The sequence below is a fragment of the Besnoitia besnoiti genome, chromosome VI (genome assembly GCF_002563875.1).
Source record: "Besnoitia besnoiti strain Bb-Ger1 chromosome VI, whole genome shotgun sequence".
Lineage (NCBI taxonomy): Eukaryota > Apicomplexa > Conoidasida > Eucoccidiorida > Sarcocystidae > Besnoitia > Besnoitia besnoiti.
Genome location: NC_042361.1, coordinates 1,282,387 through 1,309,895, shown reverse-complemented (window position 1 = coordinate 1,309,895; position 27,509 = coordinate 1,282,387). Strand labels below are relative to the sequence as shown.

The window sequence follows — 27,509 nt, the reverse complement described above, 5'->3', positions numbered from 1 at the left end:
CTTGGGAGATTCGAAAGCCGAACAAACTTTGTTCTGCATCAGTGTGCACTCGAACGGCGATTTAGCCCGGTTGACACAGATATTCTAAACACTCCGAGGGCGGACACCTCGCAGCGGATTTGCCTCTCTCTCTTCTCTCTTTGGTTTTCACGCCTGCGGGAGGGCCTTCATGCGGCCTCCACCTTCATGTTAGGGATCGCACTCTCGTCTTGCGCGCTCTCCTCGTCGCCCGCCGTCAGCGCGTCCTAACAAATCATAGTAAACGGCAAGAGAGCAACGGCATCAGTCGCTGCGAGACGCTCCCGCTCGCCATGACACTCTCAATTCGCACAAAAACTGCGAGGCCCGATGCCTCTGATGCACACAGCACGCCATATGGCGCGCTCAGGCGACGCTCGCCGCGAGGGACGAGGGAATCAGAGAATCACTCCGATCATTGTCCAGACTCGAGACGCAGAAAGCAATCAAGCACGCAAAACACAAGCGACGAATGCAGCCAGCGAGAGCCGTTTCTCGACTCCGGCGTTCACTCCCTCCTCCTACTTGGGCATACGCATGTTGAGCTACCCACGTATGTGAGTATAACCATATAGACAGGTAGAAATTCAATCATACACACACATAGACACATATAGACCCACACGCGCCACCCGTAGAACTCCCTGGCTCTTGAGGAAGGAAAACGCAACGGGAACGCATGCTCCTGACTCCCCACGGCTTACCGAACGCTTGCGGCGCAGATCGTCGCCGCACTTCGGATTTGCCTGCGCCAGCTGCAGCGAGGAAACCCAGACGCACACACTGCTTGTTGCTTCGCAGCTACGCAAATCCGAGGGGGTGCGACTCACGATATCAAACATATGAGAAAAACTCCCTCTGCGCCTGGTGCGCCACCCCGGGTACACTCCAATCGGCCTCCTGTTAGTCGATGGCAAATGCGCCGGCCTCAACGCCAGTTGCTTGAGATTGAATCGAAGCCCCATGTGTCTGCTTCGGAGGCTGTGCCTACCAGTTCCTTCGTAAGAGTCACGAGGCGCTTCGCAGCCTCCAGCGGCGACAGCTTCTCGATTTTGATTGCTGTGCGCTGCAGACGCTCTTCGCCGTTGTAGCTCTCGGTGCGAGCACGCAGCACGACGCGGAAGTAGTGCTGGAAAAGAGGAAGCGATCGTACAAAGGCGAGATCTCGCACGTGCAACGGACGACGTAAGGGAGGCGAAGCTAGGTCGCGTAGAAGAACCTCGCGCCCACATAAGCATGCAACATATAGGCGCTTCCCCCTCCATGCCTCTCAACGCGTGCCTCCCACATGCACGCACCCCGCCAAGAATACACGGATATATATATATATATATATATATATATATATATATATATATATATATATAGGCCCAGGCCCTTATACACGCATCCCTCTACATATATATATATATATATATATATATATTGCCTGAGTAGCGCGCCGCGTCGTTGCGGTTAGAGAGCGCGGGGCGCAGACTCACGTCGAGAGGCAGAAGGCAGTCCATGAGTTTCTCCTTCTCCTTCAAGCTCCAGGTACGAAGCTCGTTCGCGGGTACGCCGAGTAGCTCTTCAGCTGCAGGTGGCAACGCACAGACCGAATCCCCAGCATTGGACATCCACGCCGAACAGCGCCGATGCGCGACACGCTCAGCAATTCAGGAAGCAGGGACACTTGAATGAACAATTGAGAAACCAGGAGAGATTGTGGCTTGATCTGAGTAACAAGTCTCACCTTGATCTGCAAAGCAGCGGACAGCCACGTTGCTTGTATGGTCGATGAAGTTGACCATGAGCATGTACCGCCAGTCAGCTTGGGCCTGAGGAAGCGACAGTGCCGACAGAGCACGAAAATTCTGGAATGTCACTGAAAAATGAACAACGGCAAACTCGGATGACCCTGTGTGGCTGGCATCGTTCGACCTCTCTTGACGACGACATTTTGCGCGTGATCGCCCTGCCCCGCGGACGTCTCGCCAGCGTCCGTCTGGCGTCCATCGCTTTTTGAAATATCGGCTCGGCGCCCCCTCTTTTTTTAAATTTCACTTCACTGCATGCGCTTCGTGCGGCGCCGTAGCGGGTTCAGCCCCTGCTGCACACACGCTCTCTCGCGCAGCGTACGTGCTGTTTGTCGCATGAGTAGCATGTGTAGTCGCCCTCGCCGTTCTCAATCAACTTCTTGCGGCAGGAACCGCACGCGGGGTACATGATGACAGCCTGCTGATCCGAGGAGACGCCTTGGCTGCCCGTCTGGCGCTCGCCCTCGCCAGCGTCGCGTCGCCGCGCGCGCCAGTAGATCCGCCGAATCTGTCCGATGAAGCTGAAGGCGCCCTGAACGAGAAGCACACGCAGAGAACGGCACCAACACACGACTGAAGACGTAAGAGAGGCAGAGGCACTTCCCGGCGGGCGAATGCACATAGCTACATATACAAACATACATACATACATACATACATACATACATACATACATACATACATACATACATACATACATACATACATACATACATTAGCGTATATATATGTATATACAGAGAGTGGACCGCTGAAGATGCCCAACAGAGGGAAATTCGGTAAAACGCGGAAAAGGCAGGCGAACGCCGCAGCGAGAGGATGAGCACGAGCGAAGGCTGAGCAGCATACAGACTTTTTTTAAGCGGAGAGAAAACGCGGGTTGAGATAGCAGCGAGCACGAGAGAAGACTGCGCTGCGATAGGTGACCGCTACACCGTGACAAACACTGAGCGTAGAAACCAAGCCTGACGCGTGCAGCCACACATGCGTTTGTATACGAGCATACTTCTCAAACAGTGCCAGATGCGCGCAAACACTCTGGCGAGCCGCACGAGACTCGATAAAAATGCTGAGAATGAGGCTCACGTCCGTCTGTTCTTTGATCTCGTCAATGCATTTTTCTTCTACGCGTTTCTTCTCCAGGGCTCCTGCGGCGCCGAGGTCGCCGGCGCGCGGGCGATTCATCGAAGCAAAGCGAACCGAGCCGTTATTCTGCGAAGAGAAGAGACAAGTGAAGCCCAATGGCACATCATAGAAACAGCGGGCTCGCCGGCGCAGGCAGATGACATTCTCCACAATAAACCACCACACAGATCCGGCAAACGAGCGTAACCCTACATGCCTCGACATAGATGGAAAGGAGGATAGAACCCGACGCAGTCGAAACGCGTGCTCGCGGAGACGCCCCGTACCTCTCAACAGGATCGCGCCGAGCGGCTTGCTAAAAAATTTTATCTCCATATATACGTATATATCCGTACAGGTGCAACCACATACTCATATATACATGCTTATACTTATGCATGCATATATATATATATATATATATATACGGCATTCGCGATCGCGCGGAGGTCGGGCCTACCTCTTTGTACCACTGGAGAAGACTCTGCGCGTCCTTTTCCGCACCGGCGAAGGCAGTCAAGCTCGTGAGGATCTCGCTGCCTTTTCCAGTCGAGGCCTGGCGGCCGCCTTGCCACTCTCGGACCTGCAGGCCGGTGAAGGCCACGACCCGCGGCAGCGAAAGTCCCTCCAGCGCGTCGACCTGAAACCGAGTAGTAAGCAGAGTCACACGCGCGGCCCCACCTCGAAACCCGCATGTTCCCACACTTGACATGACCAAAAATAATACACTCGTAGCGAAAAGTACATGTATATACGTATATACAATATAACTACATATATATATATATATATATATATATATATATATATATATATATATATATATATATATATATATATACGTATTGCGAGGCACTGGGGGCGTCGCTCCCGAGGGCGATGAAGGCGATGCGGCTCGGGAGACAAAGATCAGCGCGCAGGGAGAATGACGCGCGGAGCCTGGCGTTTAAGACCGCGAATTCTCTGTTCTGCCTGTCTGCAGCGCGGGGTTCCCGCGACCGCCGCACAGACCATCCTCCACACAAACAGGACGGAATTTTCACTTTTCTGCAGCAAGACACAAAAGAGGTGTGACTGCCACAACGCGAGGAGGCTGAAGAGCACGCAGAAGTGCGCCGCTCACCTGGCTGCCCCAGAGGGAAATTTCCATCTCGTACTGGGAGCGATCGACTACCTTCACGTTGCGCCTCTTGAACTCCTCGCCGGTCTTCTTCGAGACGACCGACGCGACCGGCTGCAGACGCAGACCCACAAAAACACCCCAGAGGATAGGAGACGCGTCTAGCGACGGCCCTCCTGCCCGCCCCCCTGATGCTTCGCCTAGACTGCGGCCTTCAGGGTCGGCACCTGCTGCGCCGCTCCCTCTGCTGAAACTCGTTGGCGCGCAGCCCGCCTCACACGATGAGGCCCGACGCAGCTCGACGCGAGAAGAAGGAATGCCGCAAAAAACCACCGCTGAGCGGCCCCCAGGCGATGCCTCTGTGCTGTTAGAGGGGTGCGTGCGAGAAGAGCCGAGGACGCAGAAAAAGCCGAGAGTCCGGAAGCCGCGTCAGACACAAAGACCGCTTACGGCCCTCGGTGTAGCGGCGCTCGCACGCGCCTAAAGCGACACATTACCTGCATCTCTATATAGGCGTATATGTGCACATATATATACATATATATACACGTATGTGTGCATATATACGTATGGGGTGGGGGAGGAGATAAAGCTGCTGACCGACTTGCCGGAAGAACCCGTCTACCCTCGAGTGAATGCTCGCAGAGAGAGAGTGCAGAGTGCCATCGGCAAATGCGGAGTGCCTTCGCTTCGTACCTGGGTCTCGACGACTACGCCGAGCACGTCCGCCAGGAAGGGTGTTTCGCGCTTGGACTCCGCGATGTCTCTTAGGCTCATGAGCGCCTTCAAACTGAAGAACAAAGCGACGAGACATACATCCATGTGGCATCCATGTGCGTTCGCATGCAGGAGGCGCGATGAGAGCGTGCACAGCGACGCAGCCAACGCCCGGCTGCGCCCGCCGCGGAAAAGGCGACTTGTGGCCCAAATCCGCGTCAAGTAAGCGGCTTTTCTCGCAGTGCTTCATCGATGGAGGCGTCTTCCTCGTGCCCAGCTGTAATCAGGCACAATTTGCGTGTCATTATTTGATTCTCGTCCGTCACACAAGACGTCCCAGCAAATCACTCGAAGCGGAGCGGACGGGGAATGGAACAGGCGGGGCAACCCATCAAGTCTGGCGAACGTGGGGGAAAAAGGCACTCCGCTGCAGCTCCCTGCGGTTCACCGGGACATACAGACAAAAAACACACTCCGCAGGCAACGAAGACGAGCAGTGGAGCCTAACCTGCGCGCTGTAGAGATCTCGCCCTCGTCGGCGACCTCCGAGATTTCTGAGTCGCGGTAAAAGACGAGCTCGTACTGGTGTCCGAGCGTGTTGAATCTCTTGTTCGCGACTTGCACGCGTCCTTTGCTCATCTGGTAGACCTGCAGAAACAAAAGAGACAAAGTGAAGCCTCAGCATCATATGCTGGCACCCAGCCACGCTTGGCGAGGTGCTGTAGCAGAGAGAGCCCTGCAACGGCGTCCGGAAAGACGCGCGAGAAAAACGGACCCCCGGAACTCCGATGCGAAACACAAGGCCCCAGCGAGCGACATAAACAAACACAGACATCGAAATATGTATATCTATACATATATACAAGCACACATAATTATATATATATATATATATATATATATATATATATATATATATATATATATATATATTGGTAGGCGCTGCCAGCATTAGTCTCGTCTCGTCTCTCGTCTGCCGCATCTCGTTCACTTTCCGCGTCTTGGCGACGCCGCAGTTTACCTTGCCCTGCTTGACGACGGAAGTCCACTGCTCTGCAGCGTCACCCCAAAACACCGCGCGAATCATCTCTCCCTGAAGAAGGCAGGATCCCGACACACGAAGGCAATTGAGGCCGGCGGCGCCAGACAGAAAAAGCCTGAGTGCCGATGCGACTTGCGACAAGCAAGCTCCGCTTAAAAAACGTCCCCGACGGGAGAGTTAAACCGAAAAGGGCGACCACAAAACTCGTGCGACTGCCCGTTCACGGGATCCACAACAGAGAGTGGAGGTGTGTCGATGTCCGCACCTGCGTACGGATTCCAGCGCAGTTGAACCCGCGCGCAGCCGAAGCGCGATCAACAAACACAAAACACACGCACCACGAAGAGGATATGACTCAGAGAGGAGAGAAGAGGCCGCAGGGAAGGGCAGAGAAAAACGGAACGGCTGGAAACGGGGACCGCAAAACCGAGTGCGCAGAGGAAGAGAGAAGGCCATGCCGAAACGGGCATCCCCCGAGGAAGCGAAAATGCATGACGCGACCGAATACAAGACCAGAGAGGAAAGAAGCAATCGAAGCTGAGACCTGTAAACGCTGAGGGAAAGACGAAGAGAAGCAGCAGCGAAGACGCAGGGGGGCTCGCCCGATAGTGTCTTTATCTTGAATGGCCAGCAGTCGTATCCCACGTGCAGAAGAACGGACACATAGCGAACGTACGGAGGCATCTTTGAGATCAGCTGTGAAAAAGTGTCTGCCATTTTTGGTGGAGATGAGGTCCGTGCGCTCGTCGACGCGGACTTTGAGCGCCCAGCGAACCACGTAGGGATTGAGTGTCTTGAGGGAGCAGAACTTGGTTCCTCTGCACAGCCCAACAAAAAAGCTAAAAGAGGAAAGCCGAAGGTGTGCCGAGGACAAATGTTGCCTCATGTAAATTCCCACGAAACACTGGCGCGTGGATAGAATTAAGAAGAGAGAGGAACACGCCCAAGGCGACCAGGGATGGACGTCGCCTGTTGCGGAAGCACCGGATATATTGCCGCGCTGGCGCTGCCTGCGTGCGGCGGTACATACACCCCAGCCCTCAGCCAGGTGTACATACACACGATGGCTGCACTGCCTCGGTTCTTCCTCCTGTGAGACTGGCTTCCACTTCACTGTTCTATAGTGTTCAGCACTTTTGACGCCATGATCAGCCAACGGTTCGCTATGTTGATTTTCAGCCGCTGTCAAGACAGGGCGGAGAAAGGATGAGGAGAGGAGGTGGACGTAGAACCTCGTATTTCAGAGGGACGCAGATCGCCACTCACCCCGCGGAAACAGTTTGTGATTCCGCCATCTTGTCTTCTATGTTTGAATTCCTTGCTGCGAACTATGCGTTTCTGTCCAACCTGCGACTCGGCTAGGGAGCAAACCGGTGAGACGGCACAGCTGACACTTTGCGTTATCCGACAAGCATTGCCCTGCAGTTCTCCTCAGACGAAGAAGGCGGCCACAAGAGAGAATCTACAACGAAGAGAGACAACTGTAGGGTCTCAAAAAAGGGGAGAAATGTCGCCCGGCCGACACCTGCAGGAAATTCTTTTTTACCCAGGCTCTCTTTTCCCGCGTGTGCTGTGTAATTATCCGTGTTTCTCCCTTGAGCAGCCGTGCGGCGATAGGGCCAAGCTGGAGAAAAAAATTCGGAGGTCTGTTTGGCAAGAATGACGGGCTGAAGACACCGCGAGGGGCCCGACAGAGGAGGGATCATGCAAGGAAAAAACTGAACAAAACGGCGCGTGCACACACTAGACAGGAGAGCCGCGCTCCTTCAAGGACGGCGAAGAGAACCGCGGGCGGCAAAATACAAATGGAGAACAGACGAAGAAGACGAGCGAAGCGAAAAAAAAAAGGCAGCGTAGCCGGAAGAGAAATTCTCAGAGAAAATGGATGCGCAAAGCCAACAGCAGCCGGAGAGCAGGAGACACGCTGGGGCCTGCAACTTTTGACCGGAGGGCGGTGGGTATGGTGTGCGAGTTTTTCCGGTGTATGTACACCACTCGTGGCCACCGGTCGCTAAGTGATACAGTGCGAAAAGCAGAATATGTCCGCATTCATCTCTCCCTGGTTATTCATTGGCCGGAAAAAGGGACCAGTACACCACGGGAATTTACTTGCGCTGTGAGTGATTGTGTTTTTCTTCACATGGCCAGCCACCTTGGGTGCTAACCTGCTCTGCCCCCCTCCCAGCATTGTCTTCATGTACAGAAACCAGCCAAAATATGCCACCGCAGACGCCACCGTTGGTTGGTCGCGCTAGACTCGTTTTGTGTCGCGTATTTGGCGGTCTGTGAACTCTGCTGTCTGTTTGTACGATGAGGCGGAGCATATTCTGCGCTTTTCGTTATTCTGATTGAACTCTAAGCATTTTCAGTCCGCGTGGAACGATGCATGCGTGAACATGAGGCCCCAAACAATCGCATGTGGCTCGAGAGAGCTGAGGCTCACAGAGTTTCCCATGCACATCGCAGGACAGCTGACTTTGCAACGACTGCAGTTTGCGCGTACCTTATCCAGCACGCGCAGACTGAACGTAAAAAGCTACATTGTCAAGCATAAGCGGACTTTCACGGGGCTTTTGGATTCCTTGTCCTGCTGCAGGGATGGCCGCCCGATATTGACGAAAGGGGTTACAGATCACCGAGCCGGCAGAAGTAACATGCAGGCGGTCCGTATCTCACGGTTGCACGAAAAGTGAAAAGGGAGTCTTTTTTTCTTTTTCTGTCAAGCCCCTTTTCTTTTTGGTTGCTCAGAATCTGCTTCTTGTCCATATTCCGTCCGAGTTTTCGCTACCGCTTCTGATCTTCGGTTGTACGTGCAATACGGTCTCAGCGCATGTCCGCACTGAGCAAAGCTTACCGAGTGCTCACGACCGTTATCTCGCCTCATTTTTAATTGTTTCATTCACTTCCATTTGTTTGGAATATATCCATTGCCGCTTTGCTTCGCAACGGGTCTGCTTTCCACTTTCTTCCGCAGCAAAATCCTGCGTTTGGTAGCTCGCTGCCATTTGGCTCCGCTAGAGAGCGTCCTTCTCGGTTGATCATCGTCTGATCCAGTCAACAAATTCCCACCTTCAACGCATTTTTGTGCATCGACATGCGTCTGTGGTTCCATTATCGCTCTGTTTTTCAGCAAGTAACGCCACGTTAGTTATTACCGTCACCGCCCCTCTAACACTCTTAATGCACCATCAGCACATCACCCAAGCAGTCTTTTCGAGGTCAGGCACTCTGTGACAGGAAACGGCCTGCGGCCTTGACACCGTTGGCATCTGTCTCCCAATCTCGGCAGCAGGATGTGGGGTCGCGTGCTGCGATCTTTCATAGAGGAGGACGAGAACGACAAGCCAAAGTCGCTTTCCTCCTCTTCCACGCCGTTCTCTCCCTCTCCCTCCTCCCCTTCATGGCACGCTTCGTCTTCTTCTTCGTCTCTCCCTCACGATTCCGCTGCGCTTCCACATCTATCGGCAGGAAAGTCTGGGAAGCTGTCCTCGGCAGCTTCCTCTCCAGTATCCGCGGTTTCTGCCTGCGCAGAGACACCTTCGTCCCCAACTTTGTTCCCCGCTTTTTCGTCTTCTAGCGAGGGTTCCTCGCACATCCTGACCTACCGAGACATTCTTCAGGCTCAGCAGACCCCAGCGAGTCCAGATCAGACAGCCGCTGGCGCAGCTGGGGGACCGTCCGCGCGAGCTGGCAGTGTCTGCCAGCCTGCGAGTGTACGTACAGCTGAGGAGAGCGCCGCGCAGAGCACGGTTCACTCCTCCTCTTTCAGTCGCTCCGCAGGAGACGATGTAGCTCACGTGAGAGCGCCTTCTCCCGATGGCAAGGAACAACCTGCGAAGGGCGCAAGTTTAATTCCGATCGACGCCGCGTCCCTGTCGCGAGGCCTTGATGGGAAAGAGGAGCGCGAGAAGATGATTCACGTCGCTCGCCAAGCGTCTGTTTCCCTCCCTCCGCGCCGGCGTTTTGTCTACACGCAGTCGTGGCAGAGAGTGCAGGGCGAGGATGTTGAACTGATAGCTGGATCCAGCGGGACGCGCGGGAATGAAGTATCTGCCTTCTCTTCTCCGCTCGCTGCGGCTCTCGCGTCACCCCCACCGGTGTATCTGCCTACGCAGCGGCCAGGTAGATGCGAAATTATCCCGGCCTCCGCTTTATCCGCCTCGGCTTCTCTCGCCCTTTTCAACACCCAGTCTGGTTCGCGTTCTGCCTCACGCTGCCCCTATTCGCCGAGTCTCTGCGCTGCCTCCTCCTCGGGGGCTGGCTCCGACGAGCGCCCCACGGTGCTGGTTACTCTGAAGAAGAGGAAGCTACGACGACACCTTGAGGACAGCGAAGATGAAGGATCAGACATTCCCGGAGAGGGCGACCAGGAGCGGCTGCGGGCCCCGTGTGCCGCGTCCCTCTTTGGGAAGGCGCCTCCATCTGCGTCTTCGTCGGTATCTTCTTACGGATCGTCGCCCGCTGACTTGTCGTTGTCGCTCAGCGAAGAGGGGCGCGCGCGCGACCCCCAGAAGCCCTGCACGTCCAGCGACGGCCATCTCTGCACTCTGCAGCTCTCGCGGCTTGCTGATGCGTCGCCTGCCGGTGCTGAGGCGCCTCCAGCAGGCGGCGATTTTCTTCGAAGACAGAGGGAAAGTGGATGTGCGTGTTTGAGCCCCGAGTTGATCGTTGACCTGCCACAGGCGCCCGGCGTGTCGATTGTGGAGTTCCGCGCGGCGGACTGCGGCGTCCGCCACTTCGCACCCGACTTTTATGCATCGCCCAACGCGGCGCCTGCGCGACCGGAGGAGAAGGCTAGAGACGCCGCGCAGCAGACGGCGACAGAGAGCGCGTTCGGGGCGAATGTGTTCCTTGCGCACAAGCCCGGCAAAGCAGCCATATCCGCATCGCTTGCGCTCTCATGTCAGAGTCTCCGCGCGGTGACGAACGGCTTCTTCTCGCTGCTGCCGGCGCTGCAGGTGCTGGACCTGCGCTCCAACAATCTCGAGAGTGTGCCGGAATCGGTCGCTTGCCTCCGCCACCTGCGCATCCTGCTTCTGGATGGCAACGTTCTCTCGACAGTGCCGCGACAGCTTCTGGATCTGCCTGCGCTCGCTACCTTGTCGCTCAGCTCCAACTACCTCACGCACTTCCCGGATCGCCCCTCGTCCTTCGGGGGGGACGAGGCACGCGAGGCCCGCAGGCCGGGGGCAGGCGGCGGCGTCTCGCCGCTGGAGAAGCTGCACATCGAGAGCAACTTCTTGGATGACCTCTCCTTCCTCCTCGCGCCTGCTTCTGTCTCTGCAGCTCTGGCCGCAGATCCCTCGGCGTCTCCGCCTCGCGGCGGCGCCCCGGCCGCGACCCCCGCCGCCGCCTGCGGGCCTGTCGGCGGCGCGGAGCCCTACGCCGACCTGCTCGCGGTACACGGCCAGCTCTTCTTCAGGAGGCTGCGCGTGCTGCATGTCCACTGCAACGCCTTCACGCTCTTGCCGCTGGACTTGTACCTGCTGAGTGCCCACCTGGAGGAACTGTCTCTCGACTGGCTCCGGTACACGTCGCCGCCGCTCGCGCGCGTGGCGCGCGGCGAACAGCTCCGCTGCTTCCTCGCCCAGCTCCGCGCCGTTCAGGAGTGGCTCCACGGACGGGCCGCGGAGCTCGCAGCCCAGGTCGAGGAGACTCTCGAGCACGAAGCGGCAGAAGCCGCTTCGTGCTCGAGAGCCCGCAGAGGAAGTGCAGGACGGAACGTGCACAACACAGTCAGGCGGGACGAGGACTACCTTCTCTGCGGCGCCCAGCCCTGCCGGCGATTCCGCGCTGCGCTGCGACGTCTCAAACAGGAAGAGGGACGCTGGGCGCCAGGGGAGGAGAATGGCGAGGACTCGTTCTGGCCTCGAGGCATCACTTCGGCGGGCTCGCCCGTGGACGCCGACGCGGCCCCGCTAGCGCCTTGGCTGGCCGCCGACCTCGCGGCCTCGGGGAACTGCTCGGCGTCACGAGGGCCTCAGGCGCCTGCGGCGCCGGCGGCGGACTCGGCCTTCCCGCGGGCCTGTCCCTGCTGTCTTTCTTTCCTTGAATTTGTGTGCTTCTTCTCCTCTGGGCGGGAGTCATGGGAGTGTCCGCTGAAGGCGCCGACGCCTCGTCTGCTCGCCGCGGCTCGCCACCTCGTGCGCCAGTTCCCGCCAGGGCCCTCCGGCGGCGACGGCCTCGCGGCCTCGTCCGCCTTCGCCTTTCTACTGCTCTCTCTGTGCACGCTGGAGATACGTCTGTCGATCTCGCGCGCCTTCGCCACCGACGCAATTTTCGCTGTCGACGCCAAGCGCCGGACGCGCCTCCACGTTGCCGCGCTGGAGGGTCACGAAGGCGTCGCGCGGGCGCTCCTCCGCGCCGGCGAGCGCGCCGAGCTCAACGCCCTTGACAGCGACGGCAGCTCGCCGCTCCTTCTCGCCGTTAGAGAGTCCCAGTTCAACCTGGTGGCCTTGCTCGTGGAGGAAGCTGCTGTGCGCCTGCGAGAAGCCGCCGCGGCGGACGCGGAGGCTGAGAAGGAGACAGGAGCTCGTGAGGAGGTCGCCCGCGGCGGCTTTGCCCCAGACGGGATCAACCTCGAGTCCGCCGCGCGTCTGCTGCCTTACCGCTTTCCGGAGCTGGCCTCTTCGCGCTCGCCGGTCTACGCGCTTCCGCAGTTCTTTGCTCCGTCGCCGCTCGCTCCTTCGTCTCCGCGCCCGGTATCGTCGCCTTCGCCCCTCGGCGGCGCCCCGGCCGCCTTCTCGGCGACGCAGGCGGCGATTCTCAGCGGCTTCGCGCTGCTGAACGCGGGGGCGGGGATCTACGGGACACCTCTGCATGTGGCGACTGTCTCCTTCGAGGTGGCCATCTGCGCGTTGCTGCTCCACGCCGGCTGCGACCCGACTGCGGTCGACAGCGACGGCAACACTGCTCTCCACGTGCTGCTCTCGGTCTTCGATAGAGGCTGCCCAGGCCTCGAGCCGCTGCTTCTCTCGTCTGCCCTGCGCGCCAGGAGCCGCACCAAAGCGCCTTTCCCTGCGGTCGCCCTCGCACGAGCTGCACCGCCCTCGTCGTCGCTGGCGGGTGCCTCGGGCGGCGGCGCGGCGTCTCTCCGCGTCTCCGCGGATTCGAACGTCGACGAGGCATCCGCCTCGCCCGCGCCGGAGGCGACCCCGAGTGAGTATACGCGGGTCCGCTCGCGCTTCGTCGATCTGCTTGGGCTGCCGCTGCCGCCGCCCCTCGAAGTGGCCTTGCTGCTGCTGCGCCACCCGCACGCAGATGATGGTCCGGGCGCGCGCTTCGTCGTCCTGCGTGGCGCCGGCGGCCACCCCGGGGGACGCGCGAGGCCTGCAGAGGCGACAGACGCCGGCGCGCAGGCCCAGCGCGCGGATGCCAGTTCAGCCGGCGGCGCGGAGGACTCGGCGCATCGGGACTCACGCGGTGCGCGCGAGTCTCGCGACGCCTCGAGCCCCTTCGCCTGCGCGGCGGTGCGCGTCTGCGTGCGCGCGAATCAGCTGAACAACGACCTGTGGGGCGCTGTGCACCTCGCGGCGCGGCGCGGCCAGCGGAAGGCTCTCTGGTTCATCGACGAACTGACGGAGGCGACCGACGCCCGCTGTCAGCGCGGACTCTGCGCGCACGCCGAACGTGTGGACTACCTCGCCCCCGCCGTCAGCCTCCTCGACGCGGCGCGGCGGTTTGAGAAGGCGGCGGAGGCCCTACAGCGAAGTGCTTCGCCGGCCGCCTCGCCGCGGGGCGCGGAGCTCACCAGCGAGCGAAAGAGCGGCCCAGACAATGGCGCGCGCGCCGCGGCGGCAGACGAGGCAGACGCCAGGCGGATGCAGGTGAGCGGTCGAGAGCGCGAGCCGAGGGCGCACGGGGGGCCGCGAAGGCCGCAGGACCGCAGCCGCGAGGAGGGAGAAGCACAGAGAGAAGCAAGCGGAGAGGAAACCCGCCAACTCGCGTACCATGTCGTCGGTTTAGACGCGGCTGTGCCGGCGAGCTCGCAGCGCGGGCGGACGAGAGACCGCGAGGAGGTGCGTCGCACGGAGTCTTCATCGCATCTCGCGTCGCCGGCGCCCAGCGCGACGGCGCCGCCAGGTGGCGGTGCCGTCGCCTCCGCGGCCGGTGCTGCCTCTGTCTCCTCCTCTCATGCGGTGAACCCGTTCCTTGTCGCGGCGTCGCAGAGAGCTCCTTCTTCGCGGCCGCCATCGGCGATGCCGCGCGTGGAGGCGCGCGACGGCGGTGGCGTGGCTCGAGAGCCAGACACCTCGCCAAGCGACGCGCGGACTCCGCCTGCGGCTTCGCCGCGAAGTCTTTGCGCCTCGCAGCGCGACACGCGCCGGCCGATGGAAGATCCGTCTCCGCTGCTGTGGGCACAGCTGCAGACGACGTCGGGATGCCTCGTCGCGGCTCAGGCGACTTCCGCCGCTCTCTTTGCGCTTGTGAAGGCCACGGGGGGCAGTGAGCTGCAAGACGCGAGTGCCCTCGCCCGCTGTGCGTCTGGCGCGCGCGCTAACGGCCTCGCAGGCGGCGAGAGCGGCAGACGCGAGCGTGACGTGATTGCGCCCGGCCTCCTGGCTGAAGCTGGCGACGTCGACATCCTGCAGCACACGATGCTCAATCACGCGTGTCCCTTCGCCTTCGACCTGAACCTCCGCGGAGGCACCCACCTCTGGACGCCTCTCCACCTCGCAGGTAGCGCCGCCTCCTCTCCATCTGCATATATTTGTATATGTATGCATGTGGACGGATGCATGTGTGTGCTCACCTTCACATGCATCTGTTTTTATAGTATGGCCAGGTGTGTCTTGTGAACGCAGATGAGGCGGCTTTTGCCGGCGATCTAAGTCGGCAGAAAAGTTTGCGTAGCTGTGAGTCGAGGGCCTAGTATGGATGCCGCGCCGGCTCCGGCTTCTCTCTCGTGTGACAGATCTTCTTCCCCTACCCTCCCTCCCTCGCCTGCCTCAATGTCCACGTGTATGTATATATGTATGTACGCATGCATGTATGCAAATATATATGTATATATATATCGATAGATACATGTAAATATATATGTTGCTTAGTGTATTCGTGCGGTACTGTCTCTTTAGCAGTCTCATTTGTTCGTGGAGCGGTTGTTCCGTTTTCTTTTCAGCGCATGCAGGAAATCTCGACGTCGTGCAGCAGCTGCTGGACAGCGGCGCGAACGTGTGCGTGTTGAATCGCCAGCGCCGCGCCTGCCAGGCCGTCGCGAGAGGCCAACAGCAGCAGGCCATCGAGCGGATTCTTTGGCAGCAGGAGCAAGTGGATCTCTGGAAGGTGACGCACCGAACCGCGAAAAGTAAGCCGCACGGAAGACTCGCTATAAGGCGCGAGAGTTAGGAACTCCCCCTTTTTCTTCGGAGCGAGCGAGTCTCTTTTCAAAGTGCACACTCACATGCGGAAGTGCCCCACATGCTTTGCCGGCAGGATCTCTAGGGGAACGCGTCTCAATGAAACGTGAAAGAGAAACGCCGCTTTGAACCGTCTTCGCGTGCTCACTCACCTCATCATATGCTTTTACCAACTTGCATATACCAGCACGTGAAAAAGGTGCCGCGCGGGACGCTGCTCGAGGCGGAGGGGAGGGGGTTCGGGAGTGACTAGGGTTTAGGGTTCCGGGGGTTCGGGGGTGGGGGAGAAAGCGGCGGGTTGTGACGGAGTGAGGCCTCTTGCCCTGGGCATCCGGAGCGCCCCTCGCAGACTTCTCGGGTGTCTGCATGCGGCTCTAGGCACCCAGCTGGGCATTCATGTCCTTCGTTTTGTCTCGTTTTTATGTCTTCAGTGTGCTTCAGCAAGCGGCTTGGTCGTCGCCTTCGCGCGTCTGAGTCCAGCGCGCAAGACCCGCGCAGCCTCTCAGCGTCTCCGCCGGCCGCGGGGCGCCGGTCGCGTTTGTCCCTCGCCCTTTCTGAGGCCGCCAAGCGACGCGTCCACTCGGCGACCCCCGCCAGCTTCCTGGACATGCCTGCGCGGCGCGGCGGCGCGACGCCGGAGGCCCTCGCAGCCTTGACTCGGGCGGCCGATTCTGCGTCGCCTTCGCTCGGGCTCGACATCCGACCGATGCCTCCCCCAGCGCCTGAAGGGACCTGTGCGTTGCCTCCCTCGCGGGATGCCTCGCCTCCCTCACGGCGTGCCTCGCCTCCCTCACGGCGTGCCTCGCCTCCCTCAGCTGCTACCGCGTCTGCCTCAGCTGCTGTCTCGTCTTCTACGCCTGCGAAGAGTGCTGGCGGAGGGGCTGCGGTCCCCGACGGCGCGAGAGGCGTCGGCAGGCCCGCGTACAGCGCCGCGGCCAAGCTGAACTTGATGGACGAAGACGAATTCTTCAGCGAGGCCGTCTACCTGCCGTCGGCGGCGGGCCCTGGCGACCCGCCCTCGGAGGGTGAAGCGCCGGCACTCGCAGAGTCGCCCTCAGAGGCCGCGCGTGCATCGGCGAAGCAGACTGCCGGCGGCGAGCGCGGACGCCTCGCGGCAGCGAAGGGCGAGCGAGACGCTGAACACGCGCCTGCGTTCTTCGGGGGCTCGGCGTGGCAAGGTGTCGCCTCGATGTCCTTCCAGTTCGTGCACAGCATCATCGAGGAGGTGACTCGCTCGCTGTCGATGGAGGACGAACTGGAAAAGTGCGCAGAAAGTGGGGTTAGAGCTGCGCAGGCCGAAGTCCCCCGCGGCGTGCGGCGCCAAGCGCTCGCCGAGGAGGAAAGGCGCGAGGTGCCCAAACCGCAGGAGAGCGAAAAGGCGGAAGGCGCGCGCGCGCAAGCTTCCGCAGAGAGCAACGCGGAGAGTCGCGCAGAAGCGGAGCCGTCAGAGGCGCCGGAGGCGAGTGCGAAGGAGGAAGGGCGAGGCGCAGGCGACAAGGCGGGGGGCAGCGACGAGCGTGGCGACGCAGAGCGGCTGTGCGCCTTGCCTTGCGCCGAGGATGAAGAGGAAGCAGAAGACGGGGGCGTCTGCATCGCAGATCCGTACGACCCTTATGAGCGGTGAGGACTGGGATTTTGTCCGCCGTTTTTCAGAGATTGTTGTCGGATCGGTATTCAGCCGTCCCTGTCCCGTCGCTTTTTCTCCAGTTCTTTGCCTTTGTAGACCGCGATGTCTCCCGTGGAAGCATGCCGCCTTCTGGCCCTCGACGCGTTGGCGCCTCTGGCCTTGCATGCGTCTCTCGTCCTTCTTTTTTCCCCTTTTTCCCAGTTTTTGCCACTAAAGAGAGGGCCCCACTGCGCAGGCGCTTGTCTTCGTCGCCGCGGCCTGGCTTGGCGGCATGGCTTCTCCCGCTGTTTCCTTTACGTCGGAGGTGAACGCTTTGATTTCGCGCGCCAGTTCTGTCCTGTCGCCTCCTCTTGGCTGCTCCAGGTTGCTTCGTCTACTCGCAACGGGCGTCCCTGCGCGTGTTTCCCTTCGCATTCATTTGTTCGATTGTTGTGCATTGGGTCTGCAATTCCTTCAGGCTCAACCCGCCCCTTTTTGCGTCGGATCGTCGTATTCTGGCTGCCTACAGCGGCAACTCCCTCCAGGCAGCCTCCGCGGCTACCTTCGCGGCGGCGCGTGCTCTCTCCACGCCCTCGTTTGCTTCTTTTGTTTCTGTCTCGTCTCAACCTGCAATGAGGGTCGCTTCGCGCGCGTCGCTGTGCGCGTCCTCCGAGGCAGCTCCGCCCGCCGCTTGTTTTCCTCCCTCCTCGGGACTGCCTCTTGCGCATGCGTCTCCAAGTGGCGCTTCTGCCTCTCCTCGCGTGCCCTTTGCGCTGCGCTGTGCCTTCTTCGAGAGGGCAACGCAGCCTCTGGCGCTCATTGCGCTGGACGCCTTGCAGGCGGCCGCCGTGGAGGGCCCTCCGTTTCGGCTCTTCGCGCTTCTTTCGCAGAGTTTGGTGTCTTCGAGCGTCGCGGCCTTTGCGCCGCTCTCGATCCACTCGCGCGAGGCCAAGTTCTGGCTGCAGGGAACTCGCAGCGCCGGCGATGGCGACGCGGCGGAAAGCCCCGCGCCTCTCTTCCTGCTGAGGAGCTCGTACCCGCCAACCCGCAGCCTCCCGGAGCCTGACAGGTCGCGGGACGGGGCGGAGACCGCGACAGAGTCGAGAGGCGAGGGCGGCGCCGCGGAGGCGTCGGCAGGACGCTTGCGGGGGGCTGATGCAGCCCTGTCGACCAAACACACGCCGAGACGCGCTGGAGAGCCTCCTGCGTCTGCAGGGCCGCTCCACAAGGCGGAGGAGGCGTTTTTCTCCGCCGACGACGACAGCAAGGAGAGCGCTGAAGACGCGACCGGCGGTGGGTCGCGAGGAGGAGGCGTGCACGCAACGAATAGAGACGCGGCGGCTCGACGAGAAGGGCGACAACGGAACAGAGACGCGGTTGCCAATAGCTCGTGCCGCGAGCACTCGCCAGACAGAAGTCGCTCGGCGCGGCTACGGCCGCGTCCGTCCCCCCTGTCTTCGTCCTTGTCGCAGACTCCGCCTTCGCCGAGTAGTCTCTTCTCTCCTCCTCCCCCAGCGCGGGGGGCAGGGGGCCCCTGCGCCCCTCACCGGTGTCGCTGGACATCCTGTTCGTCTATCTCGTCTTCTCGCTCGCCGTCGCTTTGCTTTTCGTTTTCTTCCACGTCCTCTGAGGCGATGTCGCCCTCCGCCTCCTCGAGAGCCTCGTCGTCCTCCTGCGCGGAGGGCGCACTGTCGTCGGCAGCCTCTTCGGCGTCTCCCTCGAGGCTCGCAGCATGCCACTCGGGCGACGGTTCCGCGGCCTCCGCGTCGCGCAAAGAGCACAGCGTCTTCTGTCCGTTGCGTGCCGCGGCGGCGTTGCCCGCTGGAGGCTTTGACTCGCACTTCGATTTTCTCTCACCGCGCCGCCCGCCAGGCTGCGAAAGCGAGGGAGAGAAGGGCGCCAGCGAGGAGAGCGACGAAGAGTCGATCCCGTGGGAAGAAAGCCCCTGCTGCTGCGGACACGGCCGCGCGTCTCTCGCGCAGAAGCAAATGGCAGATAACCCTTGGTGGACTCTCGTCGCGAGCACGACGAGCTGCAGTGAAGAAGACGCCGCCTGCGGCGGCGGATCTCCAAATATAGGCCGCAGCCGCCGGAGAAGGCGCGCGTCAGGCGGCAGCGCGGCGGCGCAGAGGGGGGGGAGCGAGGCTCTGAAGCGAGGCGCGAGTCGACGGACGGAGGAGAAGGACGAGAGTCGGAATGCCGAAGGCGCACTCAGCGCAGGGAGAGGCGACGAAGCCGCGCTCCGGGGTCGCGAAGGCGTGAAGAAGGACGAAGAAGAACGGCAAGGTGAAACCCGACGACGAGGCAGGCCGCGCCCGCGTTTGCCGTCGCAGGGGGGTGGAGGCCGGGGCAAGTCCAGCGACCGCAGCTCTTCGCGGCGAAGAGAACGAAGTTTGTTTTCGCGTTCGCGTCGCAGTAGGAAGGAGCTTCAGACGACCTCCTCTCTGCAGTCCGCCTCCTTTGAGCAATTTCTCTTCGAGGAGCGCGAAAAGCGCCTCGGCGTATTCGTTGGGAAGCTCGTCGCCGCGGACAGAGACGAGGCGCTGCTGCGGGAGGACCAGCACCCGCGAGGCGCGGCGCTCGACAGGCGACTTAAGCAGAAAGAAAGGCGCAGGCGGAAGCGAATGGAGTACGCGAGAGGCGGCGAGCTGCGGCGCGCAGATCAAGATGCCTGGAGTCTCCTCATGCTCGCTGTGGCTCATGGAAACGAAGACCTCACCGTCATGATTCTCGACACGCTACTCCCGAGTGAGCCTGCTCTTCACTGGACAGCGAAAACGAGCCTTTCTTCTCGGCGCAGCGCGCCCAGCGTGATGGCCTATGCGTGTAAAAAAACGCTCTTCATGAACACGTCTGCTTTTGTGTGTGTGTTGCTTCGTGCGACGCGGCGCGCAGCTATTTGTGGCGCCGACGTCTTCGAGGGCGTGTAAGGGGCTGTTTTGGTGTCTCTTCATTCTCGCGCGTGTTTTTTCTTCTTTGATTGTCAACGCTAAAGCCAACACGCGGACGCCCCCCGCGTAAGGCACGCGGGCGGTATGCGGCGGGCAGATGCCTTTCTTCGCCTGATCTCGCGCGTTTTAGTTCCGCGTAGGTGTGTTGTGGGTGACGACTGGGTTCGTGGCTCTGCGTCTGGCGCTTCTCACTGTCCTGTCATGCCTCGTGGAATCTTGTCTGTGTGGCTCGCTTTAGGGGAAAAGCGGCGAGCACTGCTGATGCGGACGCCGATTTTTTATGACACCCTGCTGATTCTCCTTGCTCGCGGCATCGCGATTTCGGTGAGTTTTCTGGCCTCGCGTCACTTTCCTCCTTCTTCTCTCGTTTCACAGGCGCTTCCACGCTGTTTTGTTGTCTTTTTCTTGCCTGCGCATTCCCTCGCCGTGTTGCCTCTGCTCATTTATCGCTTTTCTTTCGCGTCCTGATGATCTCTCGACGATCATGTGCACTCGTCTCCAAGAAACTCAACTGTTTTACGGGAGCACATACTCGAGGAAAGCCGTGGCTGTAGTAAGTAGATAAACATATTTATATGATCAGGCACCCAAGAAGTAGTGGAAGCTTTTGCATGGGGGTTTCATCATCTCTCTCTGCCGCTGCGGTCCAACGTAGTCGCCCCCTGCCTTTGCTTCCGCGGCGCGTCCTCGGGTGTCTCTTTTTGCCTTGGGATCTTGTTAATTTCTCGTCTCTTTCCGCTCTTTTGCGGCGTGATTCTTAGCACCGTCTCCCAGGACTCGCCAGTCCTTCGCCCTCAATTTCGCGGCAGCATCTGCTGCACGTTTTGATGGCGCTCGACGTTGGCGATCGCGGGGCCTCTCCTCTCTCTTCGCCTCTCCCGGTTTCCTCTTCGCGCTCCTCGGGAAGCTCGCTGGATCCCCGCGCGCTGCTGCTTCTGCAGACGAACAAGAACGGCGTCTTTCCTCTCTTGGCCGCGTGCATGGAAGGCGACTTCGCATTGGTTTCAGAGATGCTGCTTTACTGCTCCCCGGCTGTCTGCGTCTGCGGGGAGGATTTAGAAGGGCGCGACGCACAGGAGGATGACGACAGCGCCAGGCCGGAGGAGCAGCGCACCAGGTTTTCCAAGGTAAAGACAGCAGAAAAATCCCTGCTTCTCGCGTTAAAGACGGCGATGTTTCACTGCGAGACAGAGGCACGCCAAGAGGCTATCTGGCATCGCGTATGCGAATCAACTTCGACGCGACGCGCCCCCACTTGTGCTGTACAAGTCTTCGATTATGTGTATATATTTATATATCTGTATATATTTATTTGGCTTTTTATGAATTCCTTTATCAGCTATATGCATGCATGTGTATGTATATGGATGAGTGCCTCACCTTTGTGCATTTTGATAGTCTACAGCACGATACTGAAGCACGGGCTCTTGCCAGTTCCGGTTGTAGAGGCCTTGCTGCAGCGCGTAGGAGACTACGACGTGCGTGTAGTGTGCCGCCTGTCAACTTGCTTGGCACGTTTTTCTCCGCGATTTATTGGTCGATGAGATTTCGTTCAGTGTTTCGTCTGCAGTGTGCATCTGTCGATCTGAGTGTGTTTTCTGTCGCGACTTTTTTCTCTCTTCTCGCAGGTTCGCGCGCTGCTTCAGTGTGTCGTCGCCGCCGTGGACCGAGGTCACTACGCGATTCTTCTTCGCCTCCTCTACCAGCCGCTGGTGTCGTGCGTCACCTGCTCACTGGGGCGCGGCGCCCTCTTGTCTGTGCCCTGCGCGGCGTCGCTCTCCACGCTGTCTCTGTCCCAATCGCAGCCCCTCGCGGGCGCGGGCGACGCAGAGGATGTGGCGGCGGAAGGCCCGCGGCGCCGCGGAGCAGAGGCCGAGCTGCGCCGCCGCGAAGAACAAGTTTTGCTGCTCACGCGCCTGCAGGCGGTCACCACTGCGCTGCAGCGGCGCGACTACCGCGCGCTTGCCGTCCTGCTCAACTCGGGTTTCTTCCCCCCCGCAGCCGTCCTGTCGGCCGGTGTGACGCTCGCCTTCCTCGTCAGAGAGCAGCGGAGTCTCCGCGAAGACGAGACAAAGCGGCGCGCGGAGGAGGGCGACGAGGCCGCCGAAGCGGCAGCGGGGGAGGCGAAGCGGCGTAGCCCCCAGGCAAGCGCGGAGGGCGAGGACGTAGGCGAGCCAGGGGCCTCCTGCTCTGCTGCGCGAGCGATGGAAAGCCGCGAAGAGGATCTTGAAACAAAGTCCCGTGAGAGCGAACGCCGCACCCCTGCGCCGGAGGAAAGACGAGACGCCCTCGCCTCGCTCGACAGACGCCTGAGAAAGCTCGGCGCGAATCTGCTCGGTCGGGCGAAGCTGCGCGGCGGAGACACCGGCGGACGAGGGGGCAGGCCGCTTGGGGCGCGCGCATCGCGAGCGGGCGAGCCTGCTGCGGAAGGCGCGACTGAGGCCAAGAGCAAGAAACGAGACAGCAGGACGGCTGAGGGAGAGGGAGGAAAGGGCGAAGCAGAGGGCACCAGAGACTGCGTCGCAGGCAGAGACGTCGAGGCTCAGTGGCGGGCGATTCACAAGGTCGCCCATCAAATGAAACGAGAAGCCTTCCTGGCGCTCATGGCTGCGAGCAAGCGAGCCGCCAGGCGGACTGCAGGTGAGTTGATCAAGAGGCGCATCGAAAAATGTAAAAAATGAATCACATTCATCTTGTCTCTCCACCGAGTTTTTCCCTCGGCTACTGCGTTCGCGCGCAAAAAATGGCGACTATCCAGACAAGACCCGTAGTATGTGTGTGTATACTGCACAAAATCCTGCATGCATTGATATACACGTGTATACAGTTATGCGTACATATATAAGATATGTTTGTTTATATATATATATATATATATATATATCAGCAACCGTACCTATAGGCATGCACACAAGCACACGTGTATTTGTATGTATACAAGTGTATTTTTGCATTGCTGAGGTCTACTTGGCGATGGCATCGCAATCAGGGAACGCGGTGTGGCATGCAGCGCGTCGATGAATGTTCGCCCTGCTGTAAACAAAAAATGGCCCTTTTCCTGTTTCTCTCTTCGTCTTCAGGTGACGCCGACGTCTTGCTCCTCTCGCTTCTCGGCGCGCACTATGTGGCGGCGATCTCGTCCCTGGAGTTGTGTCCGCTGATGCAGCACTCCTCGTCTTCCGCGCCACCGGATGCGTTCCCAGCGGCGTCGCCGTCCTCGTGTTCGTCTTCGTCATTCCTTTCTCCGTCCTCGTTCTACTCGTCGCCGCCCTCGCCGCGGCCGTTCTTCTCGCCGACCTCCGCCAGCCGCGCGCTCGATCGCACGCGCAGCTCCTTCCGACCGGCTTACTACCCCGTCAAGGCGGAGGAGTCCTGCGCGAACGGCGCGACGCTGTCGCCTGCGAGTGCGGCGCGGCGAGGGGGCGGGGGGGCTGGCGCGCTGCGGCCGCCTGCCAGCCGCCGCGACCGGAGCGAGAGCGGGATCGTGGCCTTCCGGCCGAGTGAGGCAGCGGATGCATTCGACGAAGCGGAGCGAAATAAAGACGACGCGCTGACGCTCCAGGCGTCCTCCGCGTTGTCAGCGCTCTCGAGCTTTGGCGATGTGGACGAGGAAGACAGAGGCAGTCGGGCAGAAGGAGGCGCGGATCGCGACGAGGCGGTAGAGGCGGCGGAGTGGAGACTGCCTGTAAACTTGACTCTGTCCGCCTCCGCGGCGGCGGTCTTCCTGTTCGCGCCTTGCTCTTCGGCCGCACCGCCGCTCTTCCCCTTCGCGGCAGCGGTGCTCCTGGGCACCGCCGCGCTCGCCTCTTGCTACCTTTCCTGTCGCGACTGCGGCACCGAGATGGCGCCGGGCCCTGCGCGGTCTGCGCTTCTGTCTCTCTTCACCTCCTCGCCGGTTTCGTTCGCCTCTGCGCGCTCGGGCTTCCTGGCCAGACAGCTCCTCGTGCCCCGGGCGTCGCCCCTTGCGCGCGTGGAGCCCGGGCCGCAGGCGGCCCTGCCGCCCGCGCCCATGTCCGCGCTCTCTTCGCCGGTCTCGGCGCTCGCGTCCGCGTCGCTGTCTCTTCCGCTGGTCGTCTGTGAAGGCGCAAAGGCCCAGGCGTCTTCGCTGTCCTCTGTCTTTGTCCTGGAGAAGCGCCAAACGCGCATGATCATCTCAGTTTTCTCCCGCGAGTCCCTCGGGATGTCTGCCGCGCCGCCCTCGCCCTCAAGCGCCGCCTGCGCGGCCTGCTCGCTGCCCGCCTCACCGTCGGCGCAGGCGGCGCGGGGGGGGGCGACTGCTCCCCTCCCGTCGCCGGCCGCGAGAAAGGAGACGAAAATGGGCGCTCACCTCCGCGTTCCGGCCCCTGGGTTCCTACTGTCTCAGTACCGCGCAGGCTCTCACTCGGCCTCGAGTTCGCCGCGCCACTCCACTCTGACAGGTGCGCCAAAGAGACAATGAGAGGCAGCAGCCCTGTATTATAGATTCCAGCACACTCGTCTCCTTCTCTTTTATATAAAGCTGCTAATGCCTGTCAAGTTGCCTGTATCTGGCTGGCGCCTTGAACTCTTTGGGTGCCGGGAGGGGGGGGGGGGGGGGTAGGTGGGACGCGGGGGCGTCTGCATTCACCATTTTTCAATTACATGGGAGCGGAAGCTGCGGCTCGAGTGTGGTGCCTCGCGTCAGACCGGCTCGAGTGCTTTTCTGTCGTTGCCTGCAGGTTTGGGCTCAAGCAAAGGAGTCGACTTTCGAGACGGGGCGCTGCAGAGACACTCGCGCATGGATGATATTTACCTCGTCGACGGCGAAGGGATGCTTTGCCAGTAAGAGAGGCACAGAGCGGGGCATTTCCCGTCTTCGAATGTGGCATTCAAGCCCTCGCTGTGCATGCAGGACCGCAATCACTTGCGCCTTCCCTCGCGACGTGCGGCGGTCGGAGGAGTGAATATGTATGCTGTGGCAAAGGGCGCTTCATGCCTATATTCTTAACACTATATATCGATATATATATATATATATATATGTATACATATGCTGGTATGTATGTTTGTATCGGTTCCTGGTCGCGTACGGGTGTGTGGGCGTGGCGATGCGAATACGGAGGGCCTTGTTGTGTATACGCATGCTTTTCTCGATATGTCGAGAATTCCTGATCGTCTAGAGTCCGTGAGGGCGCGCGCATTTATCGTCCATGCGCTTCTCCCTATGTGCCCAGATGTGCCCCTCCCCTCTCTTCGCCTCCCGCCGATGAAATTCATGCATGTGTGTTGAGGGTAAAAACACTTGAGCACTTTGTCTGCCTTTCGCGTTCGGCGTGTCTCTTCAGGTGCTGCGGGTTTTACTACTGCGCGCCATGTCTCGTGACGCTTGAGAGTCCTCTCTCCCTCCCTTTGCTCCACGCGGTCGCCGCTGGTCGCTGCCAGCCACTCCTCGTGCTGCACTCCCCTCCCGCTGCCGCGACGCCGGTAAGTCTCTTCAGGAGCGAATAGGAGGCCGCACATGTCCATATACTTTCCTAAAGCTCGCTGAACGTCTTCGGAGAAGAAGTTACGGGAGGCCCGTCTGGCATTCACATCTTCCGAGTATCTGCATTGGTTGACCGTGAAGTTGAGTATTCAGCCTGAGTGGTTCGAGAATTCGTCTCTTAACGTCCTAAATCGCAGTTGACACTAAGGAAAGAGTTTTTCGTACTTCAGGAAGCCCGCGGCGACGCAGGTCGGCGTCGGGGCGAACTCGGGAGAGAAAGATCTGTTCCGGCGGCGCGTCGCGCGCGGAGAGCGGCAGCTGCGCAGCGAACGGAGAGATGCTCGACAACAGCCGCGCCCGTCGGCGCACGTCTGCTCAGTGGCTGTCCACGAACGAACGGGCCGTGTGTTTCGTTTTCTTCAGAGGTTCGAGCTGCGCAGCGGGGCGGTCTTCCAGGAGGCGGCACCCCCCCGCGCGCAGCAGATGGCCAAATGCTGCGGCGACCACGCGGACGACATTACGAAGCCGACGCCGCCTGACGTAAGTCTTGAGCCCGGCGGCGAGCCCCTGAAGAGGAAGGGCGGTCGTTGGAGCCTAGGCACACTCATGTTTGTGTATATACCGCTTCAGCGTGTTTCGAGACGAGAGGTGCTGGCGGCTTATGCGCTCTTTTTCAGAAATGTTTCCTGTCCTACAGAGCGTCATCAACAGCGGCGAAGACTCCCGCTCTGCGGGTACCGACCGCCTCGGCGGCTGTCTGTCGCCGTCCGGCGCGCCGTCGGTTGCCTCCGCTTGCTTGTCGAGTCCATCCGCCGCGTGCGAGCCCGCGAAAGCGGCGTCGGCGTCGAAGGAGGGCATCGTAGCGGAGAGTGGAGACGCGGCGGGGGCCGCTCACGGCGAGAAGAGAGCCTCGTTCGCGTCGGCGCTCTCTGCAGGCGAAGCCGCCGCGCACTCCGTCAGGCGGGATGCGGAGCGGAGAGTCGCAGAAGGTCAGGAGCAAGGGGCACCGCCAGCCGCTGTCGGGGCCAGGGATGCAGCGCGGCTTTCCGCGCGCGCATCTTCGCGGTGTTCGTCGGTCTCCACGCAGCCGGCCGGGCGTCGGCACGGCTCTCCAGGGCGACTCGCTGCTGAGCGTGAAGGCGCAGAGACGGTCTCCGTCGCGTCGTCTCCAATAGCGAGTGCCGGTCAGGCTTCGCTGGAGGAGGGCGACGGACGGGGCGCTGCTGCGCCCGTGCCGCATGCGCGGGCTTCCGGATTTTTTGGGCAGCTTGCGAGGTCTCGGAAGCGGAAAACGCCGCAGAAGTCGGCGGTCTCCCAGCCGGCGCATGCCTCGCTGACGTCGACGGCCGCCGCCGCCCGCAGCGAGCGAGGCGCAGGCAAGCCGTTTGCGTCGGTTCGGAATCGCCTCTTTTCGGGCTTCCGCCGCACCCGGCCGGGGTCTGCGACGTCGCCTCGGCGGAGAGAGAAGGTGGCGGGAGAGGCGGCAGAAGATGGAGAGCACCAGGACTGCGCGAGGGCCTCCAAGAGTCGCGTTGTCGCAGAGACGCGCCCCAAGCCCTCTCGGCCGTGGGGCCACGGAGCTGTCTCCGTGACTGCGGAAAGTCCTCAAGGCGGCGATGACGCGGCGAGGCCGAGGGGGGAGCCTGGAGATGAGGCCTCGCAGCGCTGGAGCCTCGATGATTCGACGGCTCTCCTTGCGTCGCCTTCGCTCTCCCGCGAAACTGACGCGGCACTCGAGCCTCCAAACCACTCGCCTCTTCTCTGCTCGTCGTCGGCGTCGGGTATTTTGGCGCCGTCCTCGGGCGCCTCGCCGGGCTCGCCTAGCCACGCAGAGGAGAGGGCGGAGGGCAAGCGCATGCCCCGGCGCTGGACAAGTCTGGAGCGCCTTGAGCGCGAGCACACGCGGCTACATGCGCGTCGCATGCAGCAGAAGAAACTTCTCGCCTACCTTCCACTTTTCCGCTTGCGGAGACGCATCGACGTGCTGCGCTGTCTGGAGGCACGCGAGAGCGCCTCCCGCGAGGCAGCCGACCCAGCCCTCCTCATGACGCCAGACGCGCTGGCGCATACGAACAGCGCGCTGGCGCTTCCTCGCAGAGGAAAAAACTGCCACGCGCCGGGATCGTCGATGGCAGTCAGCCGCAAGACGCCGAGCCCACCCGCTGTGCGCTTATGCGTACACTGCGCCGCGTTCTACAGTATGGTTTAGGGATTAGCCGCCACGCGCATCTGCATGTGACATGTTATGTGTGTCGCCAGGCGGGCGCCTCCGCGGACTCGGGATGTGTTTTTTGTTTCACGATCGGATGGCATCATTTCTCTCGCTTGCAGC

The 27,509-nt window shown here is 60.7% G+C and overlaps 2 protein-coding genes across 2 annotated transcripts; one reads left to right on the top strand and one right to left on the bottom strand.

The window, feature by feature from the left end:
* Nucleotides 1-167: 167 nt before the first annotated feature.
* Nucleotides 168-7,113, bottom strand: BESB_066030 (OB-fold nucleic acid binding domain-containing protein; the record flags this gene model as incomplete). Its single annotated transcript, XM_029364996.1, has 14 exons — nt 168-245; nt 723-773; nt 1,010-1,147; nt 1,500-1,591; nt 1,751-1,835; nt 2,137-2,346; nt 2,901-3,026; nt 3,400-3,579; nt 4,063-4,173; nt 4,756-4,849; nt 5,285-5,424; nt 5,798-5,869; nt 6,495-6,636; nt 7,085-7,113. The coding sequence occupies 14 exons, from the start codon at nt 7,111-7,113 to the stop codon at nt 168-170; spliced, it is 1,548 nt and encodes a 515-aa protein (XP_029218579.1).
* A 1,998-nt stretch (nt 7,114-9,111) lies between these two features.
* Nucleotides 9,112-27,386, top strand: BESB_066020 (uncharacterized protein; the record flags this gene model as incomplete). The annotated part of the gene is made up of 12 exons (XM_029364995.1): nt 9,112-14,497; nt 14,940-15,125; nt 15,609-16,797; nt 17,262-19,609; nt 19,973-20,058; nt 20,496-20,861; nt 21,363-22,374; nt 22,815-24,152; nt 24,432-24,534; nt 25,038-25,176; nt 25,601-25,717; nt 25,875-27,386. 12 exons carry the CDS (start codon nt 9,112-9,114, stop codon nt 27,384-27,386), a joined length of 13,782 nt encoding a protein of 4,593 aa, XP_029218578.1.
* Nucleotides 27,387-27,509: the final 123 nt, after the last annotated feature.